General features: G+C 38.5%; 1 protein-coding gene across 1 annotated transcript in view; it reads left to right on the top strand.

Moving 5' to 3' along the window:
* Nucleotides 1–22,923, top strand: part of LOC129110674 (guanine nucleotide exchange factor VAV3) — an 85,542-nt gene that overhangs the window by 35,746 nt on the left and 26,873 nt on the right. The window contains exons 3-16 of the mRNA XM_054622834.1: nt 1,846–1,904; nt 2,015–2,080; nt 4,681–4,789; nt 6,479–6,580; nt 8,047–8,115; nt 9,016–9,119; nt 9,311–9,410; nt 9,775–9,870; nt 12,981–13,049; nt 13,669–13,755; nt 13,876–13,961; nt 14,973–15,105; nt 19,216–19,325; nt 22,551–22,652. Coding sequence (XP_054478809.1) covers nt 1,846–1,904; nt 2,015–2,080; nt 4,681–4,789; nt 6,479–6,580; nt 8,047–8,115; nt 9,016–9,119; nt 9,311–9,410; nt 9,775–9,870; nt 12,981–13,049; nt 13,669–13,755; nt 13,876–13,961; nt 14,973–15,105; nt 19,216–19,325; nt 22,551–22,652 — 1,292 coding nt within the window. The remainder of the gene's footprint in view (nt 1–1,845; nt 1,905–2,014; nt 2,081–4,680; nt 4,790–6,478; nt 6,581–8,046; nt 8,116–9,015; nt 9,120–9,310; nt 9,411–9,774; nt 9,871–12,980; nt 13,050–13,668; nt 13,756–13,875; nt 13,962–14,972; nt 15,106–19,215; nt 19,326–22,550; nt 22,653–22,923) is intronic.

Raw genomic sequence — 22,923 nt, 5'->3', positions numbered from 1 at the left:
AGGCTAACAGTCCGGGTGCCTTGATCCAGATGAGAAAAGATCTGAGTGGATCAAAATGTTGCTCATCTTGCAATAAGCTTAAAAGAGTCGATTAAGCATTGGACTCATAACGTTGTCAGACTTATGAGGGAGAGTGTTAACAAAAAGTGTTAAAATTGATGCAGCGTTTACAAATTCTTCTTCATGTCAAAACCTGGGGCCTATATTACCCACGATGCAACGTGACTGCCAATAGTTTGATAGGAGATTTGTGTGTGTTATGCTGCTAGTTGGTAGCGTGGTCTCGAGCTGCGATAATACTCCCCATCGCCTATAAACAGACAGCAGCGAGCGCGTTGCATACTTTTTTGCCCTGGGTTTTGCCTCTCTGGCTACAAACAGCCAGCTGTACCTCATTTGTGGAGGTATATGGGATTGTATGGAGCCACAATGCCTCAAAATCCTGTTTTTCCGGACATAACGCATTTAATCCGTATCATAATTACAATAAAAAATCCTCCAATATCATGTATCATAAAGTAGAAGGTTTGACATCTATCAAGAAAACAAAAATTTAATAATATTTCTAGTTGACTTAGTGAGTGAATCTGTGGTGATAAAAATGCTTCATCAAAGACAGACTTTGACAGATTTATGGAATGTCAGTCAGTGTCGTCCAACTTCTTTTTGATGAACGTGATACCTTTTGATTGATCATATAATGTGCAAGTGATGCAAGTGATAAACACTCGTCTGCCTATCAATTAAAATGAAAAGGTTTTTTTTTCAATTAAAAAACACTGAATACTGACACTAAAAAAAGCTAAAGTCCACCAATGTTCAGCCTCCAACATTTGACGAACACTTTGTTTAGCAGGTTTAAAGGTTGTTTAGCAGATACTCTGTCCTTTGTGTTCCACTGTTTATTCTGCTCGCTGTTGGCGGAAGGGAAAGGCCAGTTGTGTGATCAGTATTGATCTCCGAGAGCTGATGCTCCAGGCCAGATGTATCTACTGTTACATCTGTGATGTGTGTGTGTGTGTGTGCGTGAATGCAAGCGTGCAGGCCTGTTTGCATCGGCACGTCCGCACGTTATGTCAGCGGACAGATGACCCACAAAAAGAGGTTCTCTGGCTGTTTTCCAGGGTTGCAAAAAAAAACGTGAATTAGCAGAGCTCCCCTGTCGAGCGTTGACTCAGATACTTTAAGTGTATCGCTCGTTCGGCCGGTGAGTTCAATGGTGATAAGTCAAGCTGGTCACAAACAAACACACACAGAGAAGTTCAAGGGCACCGGCAGGACTGAGCACAGCAGCGTGAAATGACATGTCATACTATTAGCAATCATGTCAGCCCACTCGTGCATGTGGTTAACTTCACGGCACGATCAATTACTGTGTCAATTACATGTGACTCTGATCTGCGGCTACTGTACTGACTGTGTGTCCAATGAGTCATTCTCCTGTGCAGTGACATCATTCTATCTCTGGTTTACCTCTCTCTCATTCTTCCCCTCTCATTATATGTCTAAATATATCTGAATGGGCTTTGTGCGTGATTTCAGATGCAACACAAAATTTGCTAAAATGCTGAATTAAACCAAATTGATATAGTATGATTATATATATTAATTGCTTATTTTTCAGAATACAAGTTGGCTTGCACGACTAAAGTAGCTCTCATGGAATGTAACTATGTGTTTGTTATGCACACAAATCAGTGACACAGTTACAATATGTGTCTGCAGCGGAGTGTTTGAGAATGCTGCCCTCATGTGCCTCCGCTTAGAAATGCATCTGCACCAGAGCACCAAGATCCAAACAACCAATAATATTCATATGATAACATTTTCTTATTTCCATTGCAGGTTATGGACACACTCTCTAAACTTTCCCACACAATGATTGCACAACAAACTGGAATCAGGTATGTGGAAGTGATATGACTCGATACAATAATATGTGAAACATGACACAATCCACTAGGTAATCAATGGCGGGGTATATAATGATGATGCTCTCTGATTCCATTTCAAGGCCCTATCCATCCGAAGAGAGTGTTGAAGATGAGGATATCTACAACCACCTGGAGGACCTTATAGAGTACGTCTCCTCTCCGAAACATTATACTTACCTTTCTCTTTTACATACTTATGAGGACTTTCACAAGAACTTCTTTTTAAAAAGTAATTTGTTAATTTAGTCCCAAGTGTCCCATACAAAAATCTACAGGCTGTTTTGTGGACGCAGATAACATTTGTTCCCTGGGTGTTGACTGGAAGGCAGCCACCTCCTCCAAAGCTTTCAGCATGAGCTCCCCCCACTCTTTTCTTAGTGAACTGCAAGTCGCGTATTCCTGAACACTTTTTTCAGCCAGTTTTCACACCCTATTATTCCCCACACACATATGAAAGTGTTGCATATTTAAATGACGTATTTACACATTTAGAAATACCGTTAAAGCCCTTTTGAACTTGAAGGAATTGTTTTAGGGACATCAAATTAACCTGAAAAAACAAACTGAAATTTCTTCTTTTCTAATAACATTTGAACATGAAGTCTTGCAGGCTGCTGGCAAGCCAGATTCCATTAACATATGATGAAATAAAACATCATCTGATTGATGTTTTTGACAATTTACTTCTTAAAGAACTTAATCAAAACAAAAAATATTAAAAGTGAATAAGGAACAAAGTCACAAAGCATATTGCAAACAACTCCTGACATAAACCCTTTTTCTAACTACAATGCAGCAATAAAAACTGAATCCGAAAGATAGTCGTGCTGTAGTGAATGTCTTCCTATAGTCAGCCAGTGTAGTCGCCTTCTGATTGATAAGACTTATAGTTTGTTGGTTAGAGTGAAATGTATCTTCCTGGACCTAAGCACAAACCATTAATAAATATGGAAAAATAAGGGATTGGTTTTGAGTTGCATTTTAAGTGCAGAGCCACTGTAGCTTGTGTGGTGATATAAGTCAGTGGAGACAGATAATCTTACAGTAAAAAGGCTGTTTGGAAGGCCAACCCTGACACGGTGCTCTGGTCTGTGTTCAGCGCTGACAGCTCCTGGAGTAGGAAGCAGCCCACTAGTCAGTAGTAGTGAGGAAAACAGCCGCCTGACAGCAGCCAGCCGTGGATGGGAGTTGGCATTGGCAGCCTGGATGACACTGAACAGAGCAGTGTTCACCTCTCAACTCCCATCTGCTCAGTGTCCAGCAGCAAATGGACATAACAAACTGTCAGAGCAAGGATTACATCAGATAAAGAGCATGTTCTGTATATTACCTGTCAAGCTTCTTCTTTGGTTTATAATTGGCTTAATTCACTTTAATGCAACACCAGCTCAGTGACAGGCTGCTTCTTGGTCCCTTGAGTAAATCTAATTATTAAGAAGATACATCAAGGGGGCTTGAAAAAAAATATACCCAATATGTGGCTGGAATAGGTATATGTTGAACTTTTATTTAGTGTGGAAATTGTATTACAGGTACAACATTTTTTTCTCCTCTTTAATATTTACATATTTTGTAGGCAATTGAACTGAAGTACAAAAGTACTTGTAAAATATTTTAAAGCCCCTTTAAACTTTAAATCTCGAGAAGTTCTATATTACATTAGATTTTAATGACCTAATAAACTACAAGACTACACAACCCATAAAATGCCATCACATTATGAATGGTGTCAGTATATGACATCCCCTTTTTCCAACTGAAGCCTACTTCACACCAGTGAGATGAGCAAAAGAGAAATACAGAAATGTGAGAAATAACCAAAACGGTTAAAATTTTCCCTTTTTTATTCATGTTGGGCTCTCTTTCATAGTCAGAGGTGGATTAAGGATTTCCAGAGCCTTTAAACTCTAAAGGTCTTTATCTTCTGTAACATGATGCATTTCAGAGTGAGCCAGATTATGAGAGCTGGTTGTTTCAAGCCACATCTCCTTCACCCTCCAACATTGTTAGATCAAGAATTTAAAGATGATAGAGAAACTAACCATGCTCTTTTGGAAACGTAAAACAAAGTTTCTTCTTACTAAGATCCAAACACACACCTGTGTCGTGGCACTACTGGCTAGGGCTAGCAAGTAATCCCAAATCACATTTGATTGTATAAAAAAAAGTAATTATATAACTCATATAATAAGAGATATCTTTTTACTTTTAGTGTCTTGAAATATGTTTGGATCGTGTTTGTTCTTGTATTCATTTCAGGGGTATCTCTCCACTAGTACAATGAGTGCAGTAAAGGCTACTTGTTTGCTTTCTACGCAAATAAGAATATCTGTCACTGCTGGTCAATATAGCATGCTATGTGCACATGCAAAAAAGTGCAAGAACACATACACATAAGCACTGAGTCATGTCATGTTACCCAGTTGCTAAGGTACAGTAATTGGCTCAGTTGGGAGCAGTCAGAACAGGCCTATGGCGTCACACATAACAGTCTTTGCTTGTGTGTGTATGTGTGTGTGTGAGAGTCTTTCTGAGCCACTTTCACAGCCATGGATTAAGTGTTGTCCGCAGCTAACAAGATTTGTAGTAAAGTATTAAAATCCATTCTATAAAACCAGAACTGTGTGTGATTTTGCGGGAACCTTTCATGTGGCATGTCATGAGGGGGAAAAACCATTGACTAAAACTCAAACAGCTGTGTGATGTGATGTGATGTCAGTATGATATTATGTCATCTGTGGTACAGCGAGAACGGGGTGGAGGATGAGGAAGATCTGTACGACTGTGTGTATGACGATGAAGATGGAGGAGAGATCTATGAGGACCTGATGAAGACAGAAGCCGTCCCTCCTCCGGTTAGTCCTCCTCTCTTTTGCTTCACATCTTTACCATGACTGAGATTGGCACTCGACACATTTAATTATGAAGTGCATTAAAGAAATTGTTGGACATTACATGAAATATGCAAACTTTGCTTTCCTGCCAAGAGTGAGAGATAAGAAGATTTCATCTACTCTTATGTTTGAACGTTAATTGAATGTGAAGCTATAGAGCCAGTGGTCAATTAGCTTAGCCTAGCATAAAAGCTGGAAGCTAACATGACTATATGTAGGTAACAAAATCTGCCTACCCGCACCTCTAAAGTTCACTAATTAAGACAGAAAACAGTATGTTTTGTTTGTTTAATTTGTACAAAAAGTTTTTCGGGGAATTATGCTGAACTATTTCTTGGTCCGACACAGTGACTTCTTTACTATTATCATAGACTATAATGTTACCAGTGAAGCGGCAAGCAACCAGCTGAGAGAACCCCCCATAAAATTATAACTTGTCAATTTTACTGTTTTAGTTTTGGTTTGGGTTAAACAAACAAGTTTTAAGATGTTAATTACTGAGCTTCCTTGGACAGAGACAGTTTTTTCCCCCATCACTGCCTTCCAGTCTTTGTGCTAAGCTAGGCCGCTAGCTGTAGCTTCATATTTAGCGTACACATTCTCATGGCTAAATCTGGGCATTGTTGAGTGGAAACAAGACAGGCTTCTACACCGGATTCATCTTAAAACAAATGTGACATTTATTGAAGGATAACAGGGTATATCGCCCAGCAGTTATACATGCACGGGCCTAGCAGTACTGAGAAGTTCAGCAACTAAAAGGTGCTTAAACAGAGTGCGCATCATGTTATATAGACTTTTATGAGTTGAATATGATAGGTCCCTAATAAAGGAAGGCGGCTCTTGGTTTAGACTTTCTGAGGGCCTTATCAGTTAGTGAAACTGGGTTTCTTTGATCTGGTTTCTCTGCAGCATGAGCTCATCCTTCTTTATGTGTCTCTGTTCCTTTTCCATCGTACGGCCAGGCACTAGAACGCCCTGACCGGAGTATTTGACCTTCAAAGAGAACTCATAACATTTACCGCAATGTGCACAGTGATAGTGTGATGTGAGAGCATGAACAAAATATACTGTGCTCGATATTTGTATGTGTGCATTTATACATATGAATGTAATATTTACATGACAGCATTGAAGTCCATTTTTGGGCTGCTAGTGTGTGAAATTGCCTCATGGAGCTTCAAGACACCTAGCTGATGAACCATTGTTAGTGAAAGTGAACCGAAATGTAGAAAGCAGTATCAACATGATATTAAAAGTATCTGTCTGCCTTTGAAATGCTATTTACAAAATTCTTTAGATTTAAGCTCAAACGAAGTTTAGTTTATACACAATGGAAATTCACATTCGATACTTTTTAAATGTTCAGAATTTATTTAGTTATTTTGTATATTTAAGCACACTATAAATGCTTAGGTCATTAACAGATGATGGTACCTCCTACTCAAATCATATTTGGCAGACAATCTAGCCAGCATGTGTGACTCTGACCTTGCTCAAAGGGTTGGGTAGACTACATCTGGTTGAAAACTCAACAGTTTGTCAGCCCACAGCGCTGACACATAGTAACAGTCCTGTGTGTGTGTGTGTGTGTGTGTGTGTGTGTGTGTGTGTGTGTGTGTGTGTGTGTGTGTGTGTGTGTGTGTGTAGGCGTTCCAGAAGCAAGCAGAGACTGACATCAGGAGTTGCTGTTTAACAGAGATTAAGCAGACAGAGGAGAAATACACTGAGACCCTGGAGTCTATAGAGAAGGTACTGACTCACTAAATGGGCTCGTTATTGTAACTTCTAGTGACACTGTAAATTATAATGTTTTGTGCTGAATATTTTTGTATTTATGCAATTGTTTTTTTTGTTTAACCTGTACAGGCAAAACGGTACAAAAGAATATGCAATAAGTTTGAGTAGCGCAACAATATTTTTCCTCTTCACTGTCACATAAATAATCACACATCGCCTTAAATTTATCCCTTAACCCCATTAGAGATTCAGACTCTCAAGCTGGGAAACACTGGTCCTAGATCATCAGTCTTGAGATGATTTGAGACTAATTTAACCAAGTGGGTCCTCTGCAGTTTTCAAACTGCAAAATTGTTCTACACTCTGAGTGACTTTTAAAAGCAAATGTCTGTAAAAAAACACCTTTCCTGTAAGTTAACAGTAGTTATATAAACTAACATCAAGACCTAGAAAAACTACAATATTTCAGTATCAGAAAATAATACACATTATCAATCAACATTTTTATTTCCAACCAATATCTGAAATAAATCATATTATTCTTACAATACAATACAATACAATACAATACAACTTTATTTATCCCACTAGTAGTTATATAAACTAACATCAAGACCTAGAAAAACTACAATATTTCAGTATCAGAAAATAATACACATTATCAATCAACATTTTTATTTCCAACCAATATCTGAAATAAATCATATTATTCTTTATCCTCTGTTAATGTGAGCCAACACTCAACTACAGTCGGACAAAAATTAGAATAAAGTTAACTTTCTAAGGGTGAAAATAGTCCCACTCCATTGATTCTATGCAGTGAAAGCATGACAAGAGCACGAGAAATCAATTTGGCCTCCTTATCACTTGCAATATAAGAAACTGCAAAAACTGTTATTTAGGGTATAATGGAAAAAATAATGAGAAGTGTAACAAATCTGTACTCCCTTAGAGAAATTTATATTTTTATTTTCGAAATTAGTAGTGGGTAATGAGTATTCCCAGCACCAAACTATAAAAAAAGACCTTTTGTCGTGGATGTTTTCCACCTTACCCTGCACTTTTTTTTGTGGGAGGGAGGCCCCCAGTCTCTCACCCCCCAGCCACAGCTACTTGTCTTCTCCCTCTTGTGTACTTTCACGTCTGTAAAAAGACCTTGCCTTCTCTCCCAGCAGAGAGTATTAAGTAGATGGCTTTCGATATGAAGTGGATGGTGGAAGTTAGTTTGTGCTCGCCCGCTCCTTTGAGATGTAGAGGTGACTATGCGGCGGGAGTTTCCTGAGAGGAAATCATTAAATTGCAAACTCTGAAAATGAGATTATTGTCGTGACCCAGACAGTCCTCCTTGTTTTTGCTGACTGCAGCTCTTTGCAACTTGGCTCCACAATATAATAGCTTCTTGCACAATGCCTTTCCCACTCTAACTCCGGAGGGGACGAGGTTCATTCTCTCACATTCTCTCTTCATCTCTGCTGCAGCACTTTATGACGCCCCTCACCATGTTTCTATCCATGGCCGAGATGGAAAAGGTGTTTGTGAATATCCCGGTAAGTCATTGTCTTTACAGGGTAATGATCCAACTAGGTCAACTCAAGGTCACTAAAGTCTTTATTGAAGGCCTTTTTTCACTGAACACACATTATATGTCACAGTAGTGAAAACACAGATTCCACATTTTTCCAAATTGAAACACAACTGCCCATACAGCTTTAAATACATAGAAATAAGTAACAAGAGGAAGAGTCTACAGACTTGCTAGCAGCTCTGTATCTTTGGGGAAATGCTAATGTCAGCATGCTAATATGCTCACAATGACAAAGCATACTGTTTGCCTGTTACACATTACTGTTAAAAGAGAACAACAAATTCAATTAAATACAGTGTGCAACTATTAAAATGTTTAGTTTCAGCTGAAATGTACAGAACCTCTAAGGGGACATTGGGGAGGAGAAAAAAAAGATAAAAATACTTTTTCCTGAGAAACTTTTGTGTTCTCTGTGGGTTTTTTTTTCTCTTTTAGCTAAAATAAAAAGTTTTGCGAGATCTTTATATAATCTTATAAAAGTACTTCCTTTTTCAATTTTGGATTATTTTTCCCTCCATCTCCGTTCCGGGCTCCATAGAAATGAGAATCTAATAGCTGGTTGGCAGAAGTATGACTATTTTGATAAAACCAAACATGTCCTTATTCTACCTTCTTAATTGTGAGGATTTACTGCTTTTGTTTTTCTATGTGATAATACACTAAATATATTTGGCTTTAGGGGCTGTTGGATATAACAAACAATTTGATGTCATCAATTTGGGCTTTCAAAATTGCTTACAAAAGGTTCAATGGAAAAATCAAGAAAATATTTTGCATATTGATTGATAATGAAAATACTCAAGGTGAAAGTAACATAATTTTGACTGATCAACATTAAAGGATCTTTGCTGTTGTGTTTCAGGATTTGGTTAAAGTTCACAAATGTTTACTGGTGGAAATCCAAGAGTCCATCCACCACAGAAGTGCCCAGAACCTTTACCAGATCTTCATTACTTTCAAAGAGAGGTAGGCCATAGACTTTGTTACCTCTATTTATTCTCGTCCGGTGTGTTCACAAACCGTAAAAAGTTGTTTCAATAAAGTGTGTAACAGTCATTATAAATGGTCTTAAATTATGCTAAGACTATACAAAGTATTGTGTAGGAACCCTGGCTTTCTGTCTATTCCTACTTTTGCATGCGTTTGATTGGCCCCAGGTTGCTGATCTATGGGAAGTACTGCAGCCATGTGGAAACAGCCATTGCCAGTCTGGATGACATCTGCAAAAACAGAGAGGACGTACGCATGAAGCTAGAGGTAAAATGATTTGTAGTCAGTAAAGTGTTCATTTCTCATCACCTCAGAATGGTCAGAGAATGCCCTCAAGTGTGTATCTTAGGCATTGCAGGTGACGACACCATGACTGACAGCATACATTTTTGTAAAATTATCTATTAAGCTCTAATAGATTGGTCCATGAGAATCCTACTTTTACTGTGCTCATTTCTTAAAAGGGAAATAAAAGTTAAATTAAGCTCTTTTTTTATCGGTTAACAGTTTGGACCCTTTAATGTTACTAGTGATTAACACTGCACATTCACAAGTTAGCTTTCTATATATGGTCTGTATAAATATATATGATTTTTAAGATAAACATTGTTTCTTCATTGTCGTCTTACAGGAATGTTCAAAGAGAGCCAACTACGGCAAGTTCACACTGAGGGATCTGCTCGTGGTTCCTATGCAGAGGGTCTTGAAGTATCCCCTCCTCCTGCAGGTACAATACTGTTACCTATTCTACACAATTTCTATTTTAATATAGTCATAAACTTGTCATGTAATCATGGCGTAGAGCTGTAGCCTTCCAATTAGGCTGTGAAGGTTGGAAAACCAGGTAACTCAAGTTTCAAACCTTCAGTCAACCTATTCATCTGTGAATGCACTGAGAATATTTTATCTATGGCAACATAACTTTATGTATATATCATTTTGAGACAAATTGAATTAAAAAAACACAATATTTAATTTTATGTCTATAGACCATACATTTTTAATGAAGTTTTCAAAACTTTGAATTTATGTTAATTTTAGTGATTTACAGGCATACATAGAAAAGAGATGATCAAACAAGTTTGGATAAAATGGCTTTTCTGTAAATAGCCTATATTATAGATGTATTTCTTACATATTTTTTGTTTGTATTACAATGTAATTTATTTGTTCAACAGTTAAATGTACTATAGTAATAATTTGGGTTATTATCACTCAAGATTTGAACATTTCTACAAGCACTTGAACTTATATTTCCATCAAAACTCACTTTTCACATCTGTACATAATGTCAGTCATTGTCATTAAATGATCAAAGCTCAAAACATCACAAGTCTTTTCTGACTTTATAGATGACATCCGCTAAGTAACTGAGCCCCATAGGAAAGTTTTTGATTCATCAAAGGTTCATCATTGCTTATCAGGCTTTATGAGCACGGGGACTCGCTGTCACTAGGTGGTGCTGTAGACCATGTTTGGTTCCCATCCCCTGCCTTCGTCCTTCAGGCTCTGAGACTCCTGTCGTCTATTTCTGTAGCGTCTTTATGACTCTCAGTCTGACATAAATGTCATCTGATCGAGCTAATTAAGAAGTAGAAGGGAGAAAATAGATAAGGTGAAGCGAGGACCGAAACAGAGTGCGGCAGACAGGACCAGACAAACAATTAAAGAGAGACAGACGATGAGAGGTGAGAATCCCAATCCGAATGTGAAGCTGAACTGAAGCTGTGGAAACTCATTACAAAGTCAGGGAAAAGTTGATAGCGCTTCACTGAAACATTTTAATTATTCAAAAATGTCTCAGAATTCTAAGATATATTTTGAATTGACTACATATAATATTCGTTGATGGTACATTATGTTTTCATGATTAAAATGTTGAAATATTTACATGCATTTGTAATATAGCTACGTTATATAACCAAAGCTACACTTCCACAGAGTACATTACACGTATACACGTCTGTGTGTGCATGGCTTATCCTTTTTCTAATATATACAAACTCATATACACACTCATTCATCTCACAGGATACTTTAAAGAGGTTAAAGGTGGTCTGTGTGTGTCATGTACAGTACATTAATGAAAAGAGAAGCAGCAGCATTTCTCCTAATGAATAGATGTGTATGAATGAATGTTCTGTATGTGTATGGGTGGATGTGTGGAGGTGACAGGAGCACCTCTTCCTTCCTTCGATAGGAAGGACTTAGTCACAGTGTGTTTTATCTTACTATTTTTTTTCTGGTTAATTGTAAATGCTAATGCTGAACATTGGCAGATCAATGAGCATAGGATGGTCTGATTTAGGAGGCTTTATATGGAAGCAAAAAAGGCAAAACAAAACCCCCAAAAGGATTTGAAGCTTAAAAGCAACTGAAAAAAACTACTTTTCAAATTTGATTACTACTGAATACTTAATGTTGAAATTTGAATTATTTAAATATTTTACTTTGAGAAGCACCCATCTGACTTTATCAAGTTGTGATGTTAAAAACGTAATTTCTTTGTGAAAGGCTTCACAAATACAGAATCCAATATTAGAATACATCTTAAACTTAAGTTCAAGATGAAAAATTCCAACTTGAACATTTGGGCTACCGATGATGAGCAATCAATCCTTCAGATGAGAGACCCTGCACACTTTTCGATTGGAATTTGTGAAAAGGATTTTTTTCTTTAAATTAGGAAGTTCAATGGTATCCAATGAGCATTCAATAATAGGAACATTTTACATTAGTTGTTCAGTTGCTCATAAAATGTAAATTATTATGACCTTTCTTTGCTTCTGTAGGTGTACAGTATATACTTGTTTGATTTGCAGTACAGCATGTATTGAATATTTTATCTGAGAATCCTTACAGCATTAAAATCCCTCTAAAGGAAAAAAAACCCGTAAGAACCTTGGTACCTTTCCCCCATGGTGACAGCCAGAATCTGTACAACAAATGTTGTGTCACTTCCTCTTGCTCCCAGAGTTCTTCTCTCGTGTTGGTTCTTTCTTTCTCTCTTTTTTTGTCACCGATCTTTCTCTCTTTCTTCCTCACTGCCTCCCGCTCATCATTTCTCTTCCCCCCTGAACACACTGCCACACTTTCCCTCAATGAGTCCATCATGTATGGTCCCGACTATCAGTGTGACCACTCCCTTCCTCTGTATCTCTGTGGATGTGTGGAGGTGGGAGCAGGGCTTGATAAATAGGACTCTGTCGCTTTGCTAGTGATAATAATGCCCAGGTTGAGCTTGACTGACACCAGGGATTTGAACAGTGCCAGGCGGACATATATATCTCCCTTAGCGGCTCAGTGTGTGTGTGTGTGTGTGTGTGTGTGTGTGTGTGTGTGGGTACACAGTTTGTATAGGCCTGTAGGAAGGACATGCATGGCATCCTTCCTTATCCTCCACTGCTGAGGTCTAGATGTCTTGTTTACGCTGAGGCCAGGCACTGGCAAGCAATTTCAGATACACACAAGCACACACCTGCAATAGATGAATGCACACACACACTCACCATATCTGATTTATTTCAGGACAGGATTCATCTGCAGTAACCTTTTCCATTTTATTTCTACAGCCAAAGCATTGCGTTCTCATGTGTGGCATGTGGCTGTTTTTTATGTAAGCAGCAGGATAACAATGTTCATGAATCTTTATTCATGTTTTTTTCCATTTATGACTGACAGCCTCACTTTCCTCCTTCCAGTTCTAACTTTGGGTGTTCATTACAATATGTTAGCTAGTCATTAATGCTTTAAATTACTTTTATGGTATGAAAGAGGTGTTATTATGTGACACTTACGTAAATATTTTGTGTGTGCTATTTATTGTTTGTCCACTAGGAGCTGGTCAAACACACTCATGATGCCACAGAGAAGAGTAATCTGCGGACGGCATTGGATGCCATGAAGGTACATCATCAGTTTATTTTTTACAAAGGCTGTGTATTTGCAAGAATCTGGAAATACGTGTGGCATTGTGATTTTTTATATAATTTTCAGAAAAATGACATAGTATAGAGAACACAGCCAACTGCATAACATCTAAGTACAAAAAGTTTAGTTTTTGTATGCAATCAGAACATATATCTGCATTTAACACATACAATTGTGTTAACCATAATTACCAACATCATGAATATCTGTGTGAAATAATATATTCCCTCAACCTAGTGACATGTTTGCTGCCTGCAATGAAAGCAATTGTGTTGTCTCACAAACTAACATGATCCTGTCTGAAAAGGGACTAAAAGATATCACACTTTACTGCAAGACATTACATTTTAACAACTTTTAACGACACATGATTAAACACAGGACACAGGATATATAAGTCCTGCTTATTTTATAGCCCTCGAAGGCTGCTCACTTGCCTATTGTCAAATACAGTGTCTCATTGGAATTTACAAGCCCACATCCGTAATGGTTCCTTTTGAAGGAGAGAAAAACAGCATAACAAGAAAGAAACAGAAGGGAGAAGAAATGAAAGGGACAAAGCAAAGACTTTTGTTTTTTCCTGCTTTGTTTACAGGACTTGGCTCAGTACGTCAACGAAGTCAAGCGAGACAATGAGACTTTGCGAGAAATAGATCAGTATCAGAAATCCATCGAAAACCTGGTAAGCCACCTGTTTCTTCCAAATAATTAGAAGCTGATCTCTTTTTAGCGGTGCCTTCTTTGGAATGGATTTAATTCCTGTCAGATCTCACCCAATCTTTTCTGTCTCTTTTTACTGTAGAATCAGCCTCTGAGTAATTACGGGAGACCCAAAGGGGATGGCGAGGTACGGGTGGCCTCGGTGGACAAACGAGCTAAACAGGACAGGTGAGATTTCAGGTTGACATGCTGGTTGGCTGAAACACTGACTGACTGATTGCAGCTTAATCAGGTGCTTTTGTTGGAAAACTACCAGTGTATGTGTTGCTTTAAGCCAAAGTGCAGTTAGAAAACTTACACCTGGGTGTTTTGGAGCGGAAGAACATAATAAAGTGAAGTACAAGGGTATTTAGTTATTACCAAGATGGTTAGTGTTAAGACTGGGTAATAATTCAATATGACAATTTATACTTTCAACAGTATCATGTCGTGATGAAATCATATATCAGAATATACACAGTACTTTCCATTTGTCCAGTATTTAATTCACACAGGTGTATAAAAAACCATGTGGTTATTTCATACAGGCTATTTATTCATTGAATTACCAGAAAATGCGCTATATCATGATATATATTGCTATTAAGATATACAATGACCTGTATGGTGATAGAAGATTTTGGCCATATTGCCTAGCCCTAGGTAGTGTGTGATTTCAAAATGAATGGGGTCAGAGATAAATATAGTTTTCTTAGGGGAATAAAAACATGCAGTTTTCATGATTGATATGATTAGATTTCTATCAGTCTGTGTCATCGGCATATAGTAGACAATTATAGTATTAACACTGATTGAGAGGGTTAATGATATAAAGAAGAAAGAGTAAAGGACCCAAGATGCTGCCTTGTGGAACTCCCATATCAAAAGTTATCGGGCTTGGGGTTGTTTGAGCAGGTTTCCAACTGGAGAAGATACATAAGGCTGTTTGCACCGGTCTTTAAAAAAGAGGGCACATCTTAACAAATCATATCACAAGCTGATGGTTAACAAAATATCAGACAGTTCATTCTGTGTGGTCTCGGAGAAAGATAACTTATGTGATGTAGTAGAAAGAACAGCTGGGGCATATGATGGGGTATTAGAGTTAGATGCCAGTTCTTGAACAAAGTCAGTAATCATTGAGAGCACTTGCAGTCTTTTCTGCTTCAGTAATAAATAATGGTTCTCTTCGAATCACAGGCACATCTTCCTGTTCGATGCCGCGGTGATCGTTTGTAAGCGGCGAGGGGACAACTACGAGATGAAAGAGGTGATCGACCTGCACCTCTTCAAGATCACCAACAACCCCACATCAGACAAGGAGAATCGAAAGGTCCGCTTACACACACACACACACACACACACACACGCACACACACACACACACACACACACACACACACACACACACACACACACACACACACAGATATGGTTTCTATTGAGAAACAGCCATCCATCCATCCATTATCAGTAACCGCTTATCCTGTTCAGGGTCGCGGTGGGGCTGGAGCCGATCCCAGCTGACATTGGGTGAAGGCAGGGTACACCCTGGACCATTTGCCTATTGCAGGACTGACAGATAGAGACAGACAGTCATTCACACTCAAGTTCACATTTATGGGCAATTTAGAGTCATCAAATAACCCAAACTGCATGTATTTAGACTCTGGGAGGAAGCCGGAGTACCTAAAGAGAACCCACGCTGACACGGGCAGCTTTTTGAGACACAGCCCTTTTAAATAGTTTTATTGTGGCATCTTAAAGGAGCTATGTCTTTGCTGACTCCTTCCCTCCAATCCAAAATGCAGTGTATCCCCTACCAAAAAATAGGGGATGGAGCCTCATCCTTAAGTGTTAATAACCCAGTCGCTGAAGAAAATGTTTGCATTGTACATTTCTCTGGACTTGTTATATAAATAGCTCATATCAACCTTATATCAAGTTTGCAGAAATGCACAGTGACACATGGTTAACATTGTTGAATGATTGCTTAGGTTGAGGCAACAAAACTACTTGGTTATGGTTAGTAAAAAGATCATGGCATGTGTTAAAATAGTTAAATATGTACATCGTAACAACGTAACAATGTAACGTAACAACTGAACTACTTTAAATGGACAACAACCATACTTAGCAAACTTTCTTACATAACGTTACGTAACAAGCACAACAACTTTAACTAACAAGACTAAGAATTTACTAAGAGTAAAGTCAATGTTTACTCTTGGTTTTACACAGCGGTCTCCTGGGTGAAAGTCCTGTTTTGACCTATCCACCACACCTTCCAACCTTGCTATGTTGGCTTCTTGCTTGTAATACTTTATCTACCCTCGTTCACAATTCCGGACAGAGGCACAAGAAGTAGGGCCTTGGACCCCCTACTTCTGGCGCCCTTGGTCTGGATCGCCTCAGACTGCATGAGTAGGTCTCCCAAGTGAATTACTCCTCCAGCATGTACATGCCAAAGAACATGTTTTTTAATGTCTCAGATCTTGCTATCACTTTGGAAAGATATTGGGACATCTTTCACTCATTTCAGGGCAACAACACATCTTTTTGTAAACATTTCCCTTTCTGTTCCAAGAGAGTACCGTAAGTACATTTTACTTTTGGCAAGGCCACAGTAATGATGTTTTACCTCAGACGTGCAGCAACATTAGCCTCAATTAAATGAAGCTGAAGTCAAAAAGAAACAAAACAAGTTGTTTTCTTATCTGCCGGGCTTGCTCGCCACATTTATTGCTCGTATTTGCACACAATATTGAAACAGTTTTTACTACTCCTATATTGTGCTGCACACTGAAATGAGGACTTTTGGCAATCAAACAGTAAATCCGACATCCAAATTGTTTATTTCTACAGTTAACACTTATTAGTCCAGATACATCACAGCTGATAGGAAAATGCAAAGCACACGTCTAATTTTATTAGTTTTTTAATAGAAAAGAAGATTAAGTTTCTCAGGTGTAATTGGTGGAGTCACCCTGAATTCACACTGATTTAGGTCACTGACTGAAAAAGAAAATATATCTTGAGCATTAAGCTTTTGGCTTTATAGTGTGTTACACCCTTTTCAAAAAGCAATAAGCTACTTTAAGTGGTGATTTACAGTGATTTTATACAGCTAAAGGAGCTTTTGATGAAATGTTATTTCACCAAGGGCTTTATGCCACATTCATCCTAAAAGGACTAAAACAATGTACTACTTCCAATATTTTACTGCTGCTGTAATATACAGCATGTAAAAGTGCAACAATAATAGCAGTACATACTTCTTAACATTCTGTAAAATAAAAAGAACAAAATAAGCATCTCATAAAACAACCAATCAGCTATAATGGATGGAAGTCTTGCACTGTTGAGTCCATTATTGCCTCTTTATGACTAAGTCAGCAAAGCTCAGAAACCACGTTGGACTCCTGACAAACCAATTAACAGTGCTACTTCAGCATAACGAACAGCCATAACAATTTATCAGATGAAAGCAGGTTCATAAAATTGAGTAAAAATAAAAAGTATTTTATAAGCACCTGTACCAACATCCACACCCCACTGCTGCCTTTTGTGACCAGAATTTCTAATGTGCTGCTAAAATGAACTACATGCTAAAATCTTTCCAGCTCATAACACAAACAACACAATAATCACCAGAAAAGACTCTTAGATAATTTGATACACACTTGTTCCAGCACATGTTTTACACTGTCTTGTTCATTCACCAGCATAATACTGAAAGTATCAGACCAGAGCAGTCTGCCTCCTCCCAGATGGTGTTATCATTAAACCTCGCTTTGGGTCTGACTACACACACACACACACACACACACACACACACACACACACACACACACACACACACACACGCACACACACACACGCACACACGCACAAACAATGAATACTAAGTGCCAAGTGGTGAAAAATATTGCCAATCATAATGAGGGATGATATCTAAGGCGTGCCAGGAAACAATGATTGGGGTAATAATGATGTTGTAAATAGCAGACATTAGTAGGCCTAGACCCATATGGGCTTATAAAGTTATATTTTTTATGAAACCTCAGCTACCTCAGTATCATTCACCTCTGACTAACGGATATGATGCAGTTTGTTTGATTACATATTTATTCTGGAAATGTTAAAGGTGACAGATGACATGGCTGTCGGATAGAAGCAGCCATAAGAGCCGTCATCATAGTAGCAGAATAATCACACTTACATGCAAGTCATCTGGAGGTGAAACCAAAATAATCTTAGAGTCTAATCGTTGTACAGAGCAGTGGGAAGCTTTTATGCCACCATGTTTCATGCTAAAGCTGATGGCTTAAGATTTTGCAGCTTTACATGTATTTCAGCTGGTATTTCCCTCGGGAGACCAAAACAGGGCTAAAAGGAGAATGAATATTGGACTTACATTCACCTGGGGGATAGAACTAGACTCCAAATGAATTCTAATGTTGTTCAGTGTCTGCTGGATGTGCAGATAGTTAGCTGTATGCTAACAAGAAAACCAAATCAACTTAAAAGGTGACAATATGTAAATGTTGTGTTTTCAACATGTTTCTGCTGCACCCAAATGGCCGAAAATTTGTTATTGCCATAGGTCACTTGGGCACATTGACCTACATGGCAGAAGGCATGAGCAATTGTCAGATTGATTATATTTAAGGTAGATAAACAAATAAGTGCTTAACATTATCAGTCTCGATGTGTGATCCTTTTAAATTCCAAAGATACACCAAACAAAAAAGAATTAAACTGACAGATAGACAAACACCTTCTCCTTCTTTTTACAAATTGGTTGCTGGAGATATATCTCTGCTGAGCGTAAGTCTTGGTGTCCACTGGGAATGCCTCTGAGTGCTGCTTTCCTTTTCTCTTTTCTTTCAATAGAAAAGATAAACCTCTGTGCTTCCCTGACAGCACTGTGAACTTGGCATGTTTTTAGCCTTTAGAGTTGAGTGCTAGAAGTTCAACAAACCCACCTAGGAGCCATAAAAAGTGCATCTCACAAGCATCTGTTTAGTGAAGTCATCGGAAAAAAAACAGAGGCGTGCGTTGACACAGAGGCTAATAGACTAATATTTAGCCTTTGGAGTGGGTAATGGAGGCTGATTACAGACCTACTGGTCTGTGCATGCTGTCTGATGCCCAGCGGTTATATGGCAGAGCTACCTCACACTCCCTTCCTGTTCTCCTTCATGCTCTTCCTCTCTGTTTTTGTCTGTCAGCTCTGCCCTTCAGCCTTTGTGTTTGCTCTCCCCGAGCATCCCTCTTTCATTTTGCATCTCCGTCTCCATCTGTCTCCCTGCATCACGTCTCCTTCAGCTCCTGCCCCCTCCTGCTCTGTTTGCGTTTCACTCGTAAACCCTCAATTTATTTATTCACCGTTGTTTTATTTTCTGTCTGAAACGCGTGTGTTTTTTCTTTCCTTCTGCAGTGGTCCTACGGATTCTACCTCACTCATAACCAGGGCCAGAGTGGCTTTGAATTCTTTTTCAAGACCAAAGAGCTGAAAAAGAAGTGGCTGGAGCAGTTTGGCATGGCCATGTGAGTTTGTTTCTACTGTGTGTGTGTGTTTGTGTGCGTTCATGCGCCACAGCGTGATAAGAGTTCCTTTGTCTCAGCTGCATTTAGTCACAGCATCAAAATCCTGTTATTCAAGTTTTGCTACTTGCTGATTTATGAGGCACACGACACTGTGACAAAAAGATGAGCAGATTATAAATCAGTCACTAACTTTTAAAAGCAGAATCTGCAAGAACAAACTCATTTCTGAATCCATTTTTTTTATAAACATTTAACACTTCATATACTCAGAGAACACAAGTTAGTTGCAGTAACACTTGTATGTAGTTAAACTGCATCAACCAGTCCGCATCCTGAACTGGATCCAAATTCACCTAAACTGACAGACAAACTGGTGCCAAGAGTGACAAATGGAACTATTGTATTTCACTAGAAGAGCCAAGAAAAACTCTGTGTTTCACAGAGATGACGGGCCAGTCAAGGAGTAGATTTCTAGATATTAATATTACGTTAGTTACTGATATCTTAAGTACAATTCAAACAACGTTGGACATTAGTGTGCATATGATTTAAATGAGAATAAAAAACAGAAGAGTAAAGATCTTATAACACAGGACGGTTTGTGAAGATGTGGACTGAATTGTTGTATGAAGCTTGTGGTTGATCTACAGTAGGGGCTCAGGAGTCAGACAGAACTGCATTCCCTCATTTCAAACCATCAAGTAAAACATTATTAATGACATTTAAATCGCTGCATTCATCACAAAAAAAGGACAGGAATTTGTATTATTCTTCCTAATAATACAAATGGTGCAGTAGGAGACAGTTGTATGATATCCTCTGTGACTCTGGTGTAGCTTCGTAAAGTCTATAAATATCCCTAATAATATCCTAGTGATGTTTTCAGGGTTACACCGGTTTAGTCCTGGAGACTCCAATATTTAACATAAAGGGTTGTTACAAACTGAAGATGTGGAGTTTGAAAGATGTGTACGTTTACTGAAGTGTGTACAACAAAAGATGCTGTTATTATGGGAAATGTAGGATCAAGAATTAGATTTTAAAAGTCAGGATGTTTCGGCCTCTGCTGCTTTGATTTCAGCTATTCTTTAGAAAAACGATTCATTGTATCTCACATGAATGGCGATAATTAAACAGCCAACAAAAACCCACATCCTCCCAGTCCTCCTGCATCTCATTTTGCAAGAGCTGAGATACCTGTTATTAGATCCCTGGATGAACCACCAGTGGCATCAGTGACTATTAGTTAAAAGTAGTGGGGCTCTCAAGCAGGTGCAATTATACTAAAGATATAGAAATAAAAAGTATGGGGAAAAAAAGAAGTGAAATAACATTTTCAAGCAACAAAGGAAAGCAACAGGCCTCAACAGGGAGTGAAGAAGAGGATTAGGTAAATGAAGCGGGGTGTGATGTGAGACTGAGAAAGATGGGGATTTGGTTGTTTAACTTTTGGGGCTAATTTAACTAGCCGTGAGAACAGGAAGTCATTGCCAGACAATTACATGAAAACGCTCCCACGGCGATGTTTAATAGCAGATCGGTCAACAGCAGTGAGTGAGCTCTTCATCCTTGAGAGAAAAATTCAAGTGGCTGCCTCTCAGCAGACTGTCCAAAGTTGCATGGGACATCTTTAAAAGCTTCAGCACACAGAGAAATAGGAAGAGGCCAGTCATACTCTCAAGGTCAAGTCTGAAGGAGAAGGTAGCTCTTGGGGGTTTTATGAGGGTTTTTTGTTGTCATATTCCATAGCAATGTATTCAGAATCTTTGAGTGTGATTATTATTATTGTAAACTCAACCCTGTTTCTTGTCAGCAAAATGCAATTTTTTGTCAACAACAATATTGGCTGATCCCAGTACAGAGGAGAGGACACTACTGAAGGTCTCTTTTTCTTCTTTAACACTTTCTTCTATCTCAGCACTGTTTGTCCTATTTTCCAGAGAACATGTTGTAGCCCTTCGGTTTGACTAATTGTTTGAGTTCCAAATGTAGCACCTGTGCATACTAAGCAAAGGGCTTATTCAACAATGTCATCATGTCTAGCTATCATAACACTGACAAAACAAAGGACAGACCTCTTAAATTTGAAAAAAATGTAAACAGGCCTTTGTGCTACAGGCAAACTTAGGCTATTCTGTCTTTTTCACACACACACACACACACACACACACACACACACACACACACACACACACACACACACACACACACACACACACACACACACACACACACACACACACACACACACAAACTCCCTCACATTCATCCATGTCCCAAGGGGCCAGGAATACTTCTGTGTTCACTTCAAGCAGACCTTGCCTGTCTATTTGCAAGTCTCTCCTTCCCACTTCAAAGAGTGGTAACAGTGAAATGTTACTGTTACCTTGGTTTGGTTTGTTGGCTCCAATTATAAGTGAACCTTTTATTCATTTTATTTGCTTTCAAATTCATGTTTTCATCAAAGACCAAAGCATTTGAAAACTGTAACAAGCTTGGCAACAAGCAAAACATCATTTTCATTCATTTGGGCTCATCTGTAACTTGTAGTACATCTTACAGCGCTCAGTGTTTATTATACAGTTTGGTCCAACTGCTTGTTCTGATTTTGAGTCTAACAACACATCCAGTTAAATATTGTCAGTGTGACATATGATGTATGGAGTTTTAATATTTAACCCAAACCCTAGATAGACAAACATCATTTATCAATTTTTTATTTCATTCAACAAGTTATATAATATCATCCTGTGGTAAGGGAGGTACCTGAGCAGAGGCTATATTGAAAACTCAGTGGTGCATTCAAGGACACTCCCAACTCTTGCAATTTAGGTGACACTGCATTTTGAATGCCAGAAACAGGCAGATTTTCAGAACTCTTTTGAAATCTTTGTTTGCTGTTTGTCCTCCGGAGTTGATTTGGCGGCTCACTATCATATCAGACCACAATTTGAAGTAGAAAATAGAAAAGGTCCCTGCTAACACAGAATCAGAATGTAGTAACTAAAAGGTGCTTTACTGTCACTTATATTGACCAAGCTCCAACTTACTGCTAGTAGATTTTTATGAAATCAGTCAAAAAGAAATTAATTAATTAATTAATTATTAGTAATAATGATAGTAACTATCATAACAATGATAATAATAGTCCTATTAGTACAATCTTTTGGACGTCATGGTAACCCATCAATATCTAATGTTTGTTGTGTTTTATGTCTCGTTTAGATCCAACATTCGTCCCGAGAACGCCACTAACAACTTCCATGAGTTTAAAATGCACACCTTTGACAGGATCACCTCCTGCAACTCTTGCCACATGCTGCTGAGGTAAGAGGCCATTTATTATTCACACACACACACACACACACACACACACACAAACACCCACAGTGGAAGCAGCACAAAACCTTCTTCAAGGCTATCGTCAGACATAGACTGAGGACGAGACGTGGACCCTTCCCTTCAAACACCTTTCAGGACTCCTTTGAAAGACCTCCGCTCCTCCTATTCCTCTCCAGTGTACCCTAACAATCTATTCGTCACTTTCCTTTTACTCCGTTCTTCCTCTGCACATGTGCCTCAGCTACACAAAGTTTCT

The sequence above is a fragment of the Anoplopoma fimbria genome, chromosome 21 (genome assembly GCF_027596085.1).
Source record: "Anoplopoma fimbria isolate UVic2021 breed Golden Eagle Sablefish chromosome 21, Afim_UVic_2022, whole genome shotgun sequence".
Lineage (NCBI taxonomy): Eukaryota > Metazoa > Chordata > Actinopteri > Perciformes > Anoplopomatidae > Anoplopoma > Anoplopoma fimbria.
The sequence above is the reverse complement of the archived record's forward strand: the minus strand, read 5'-3'. Positions and strand labels throughout refer to the sequence as shown.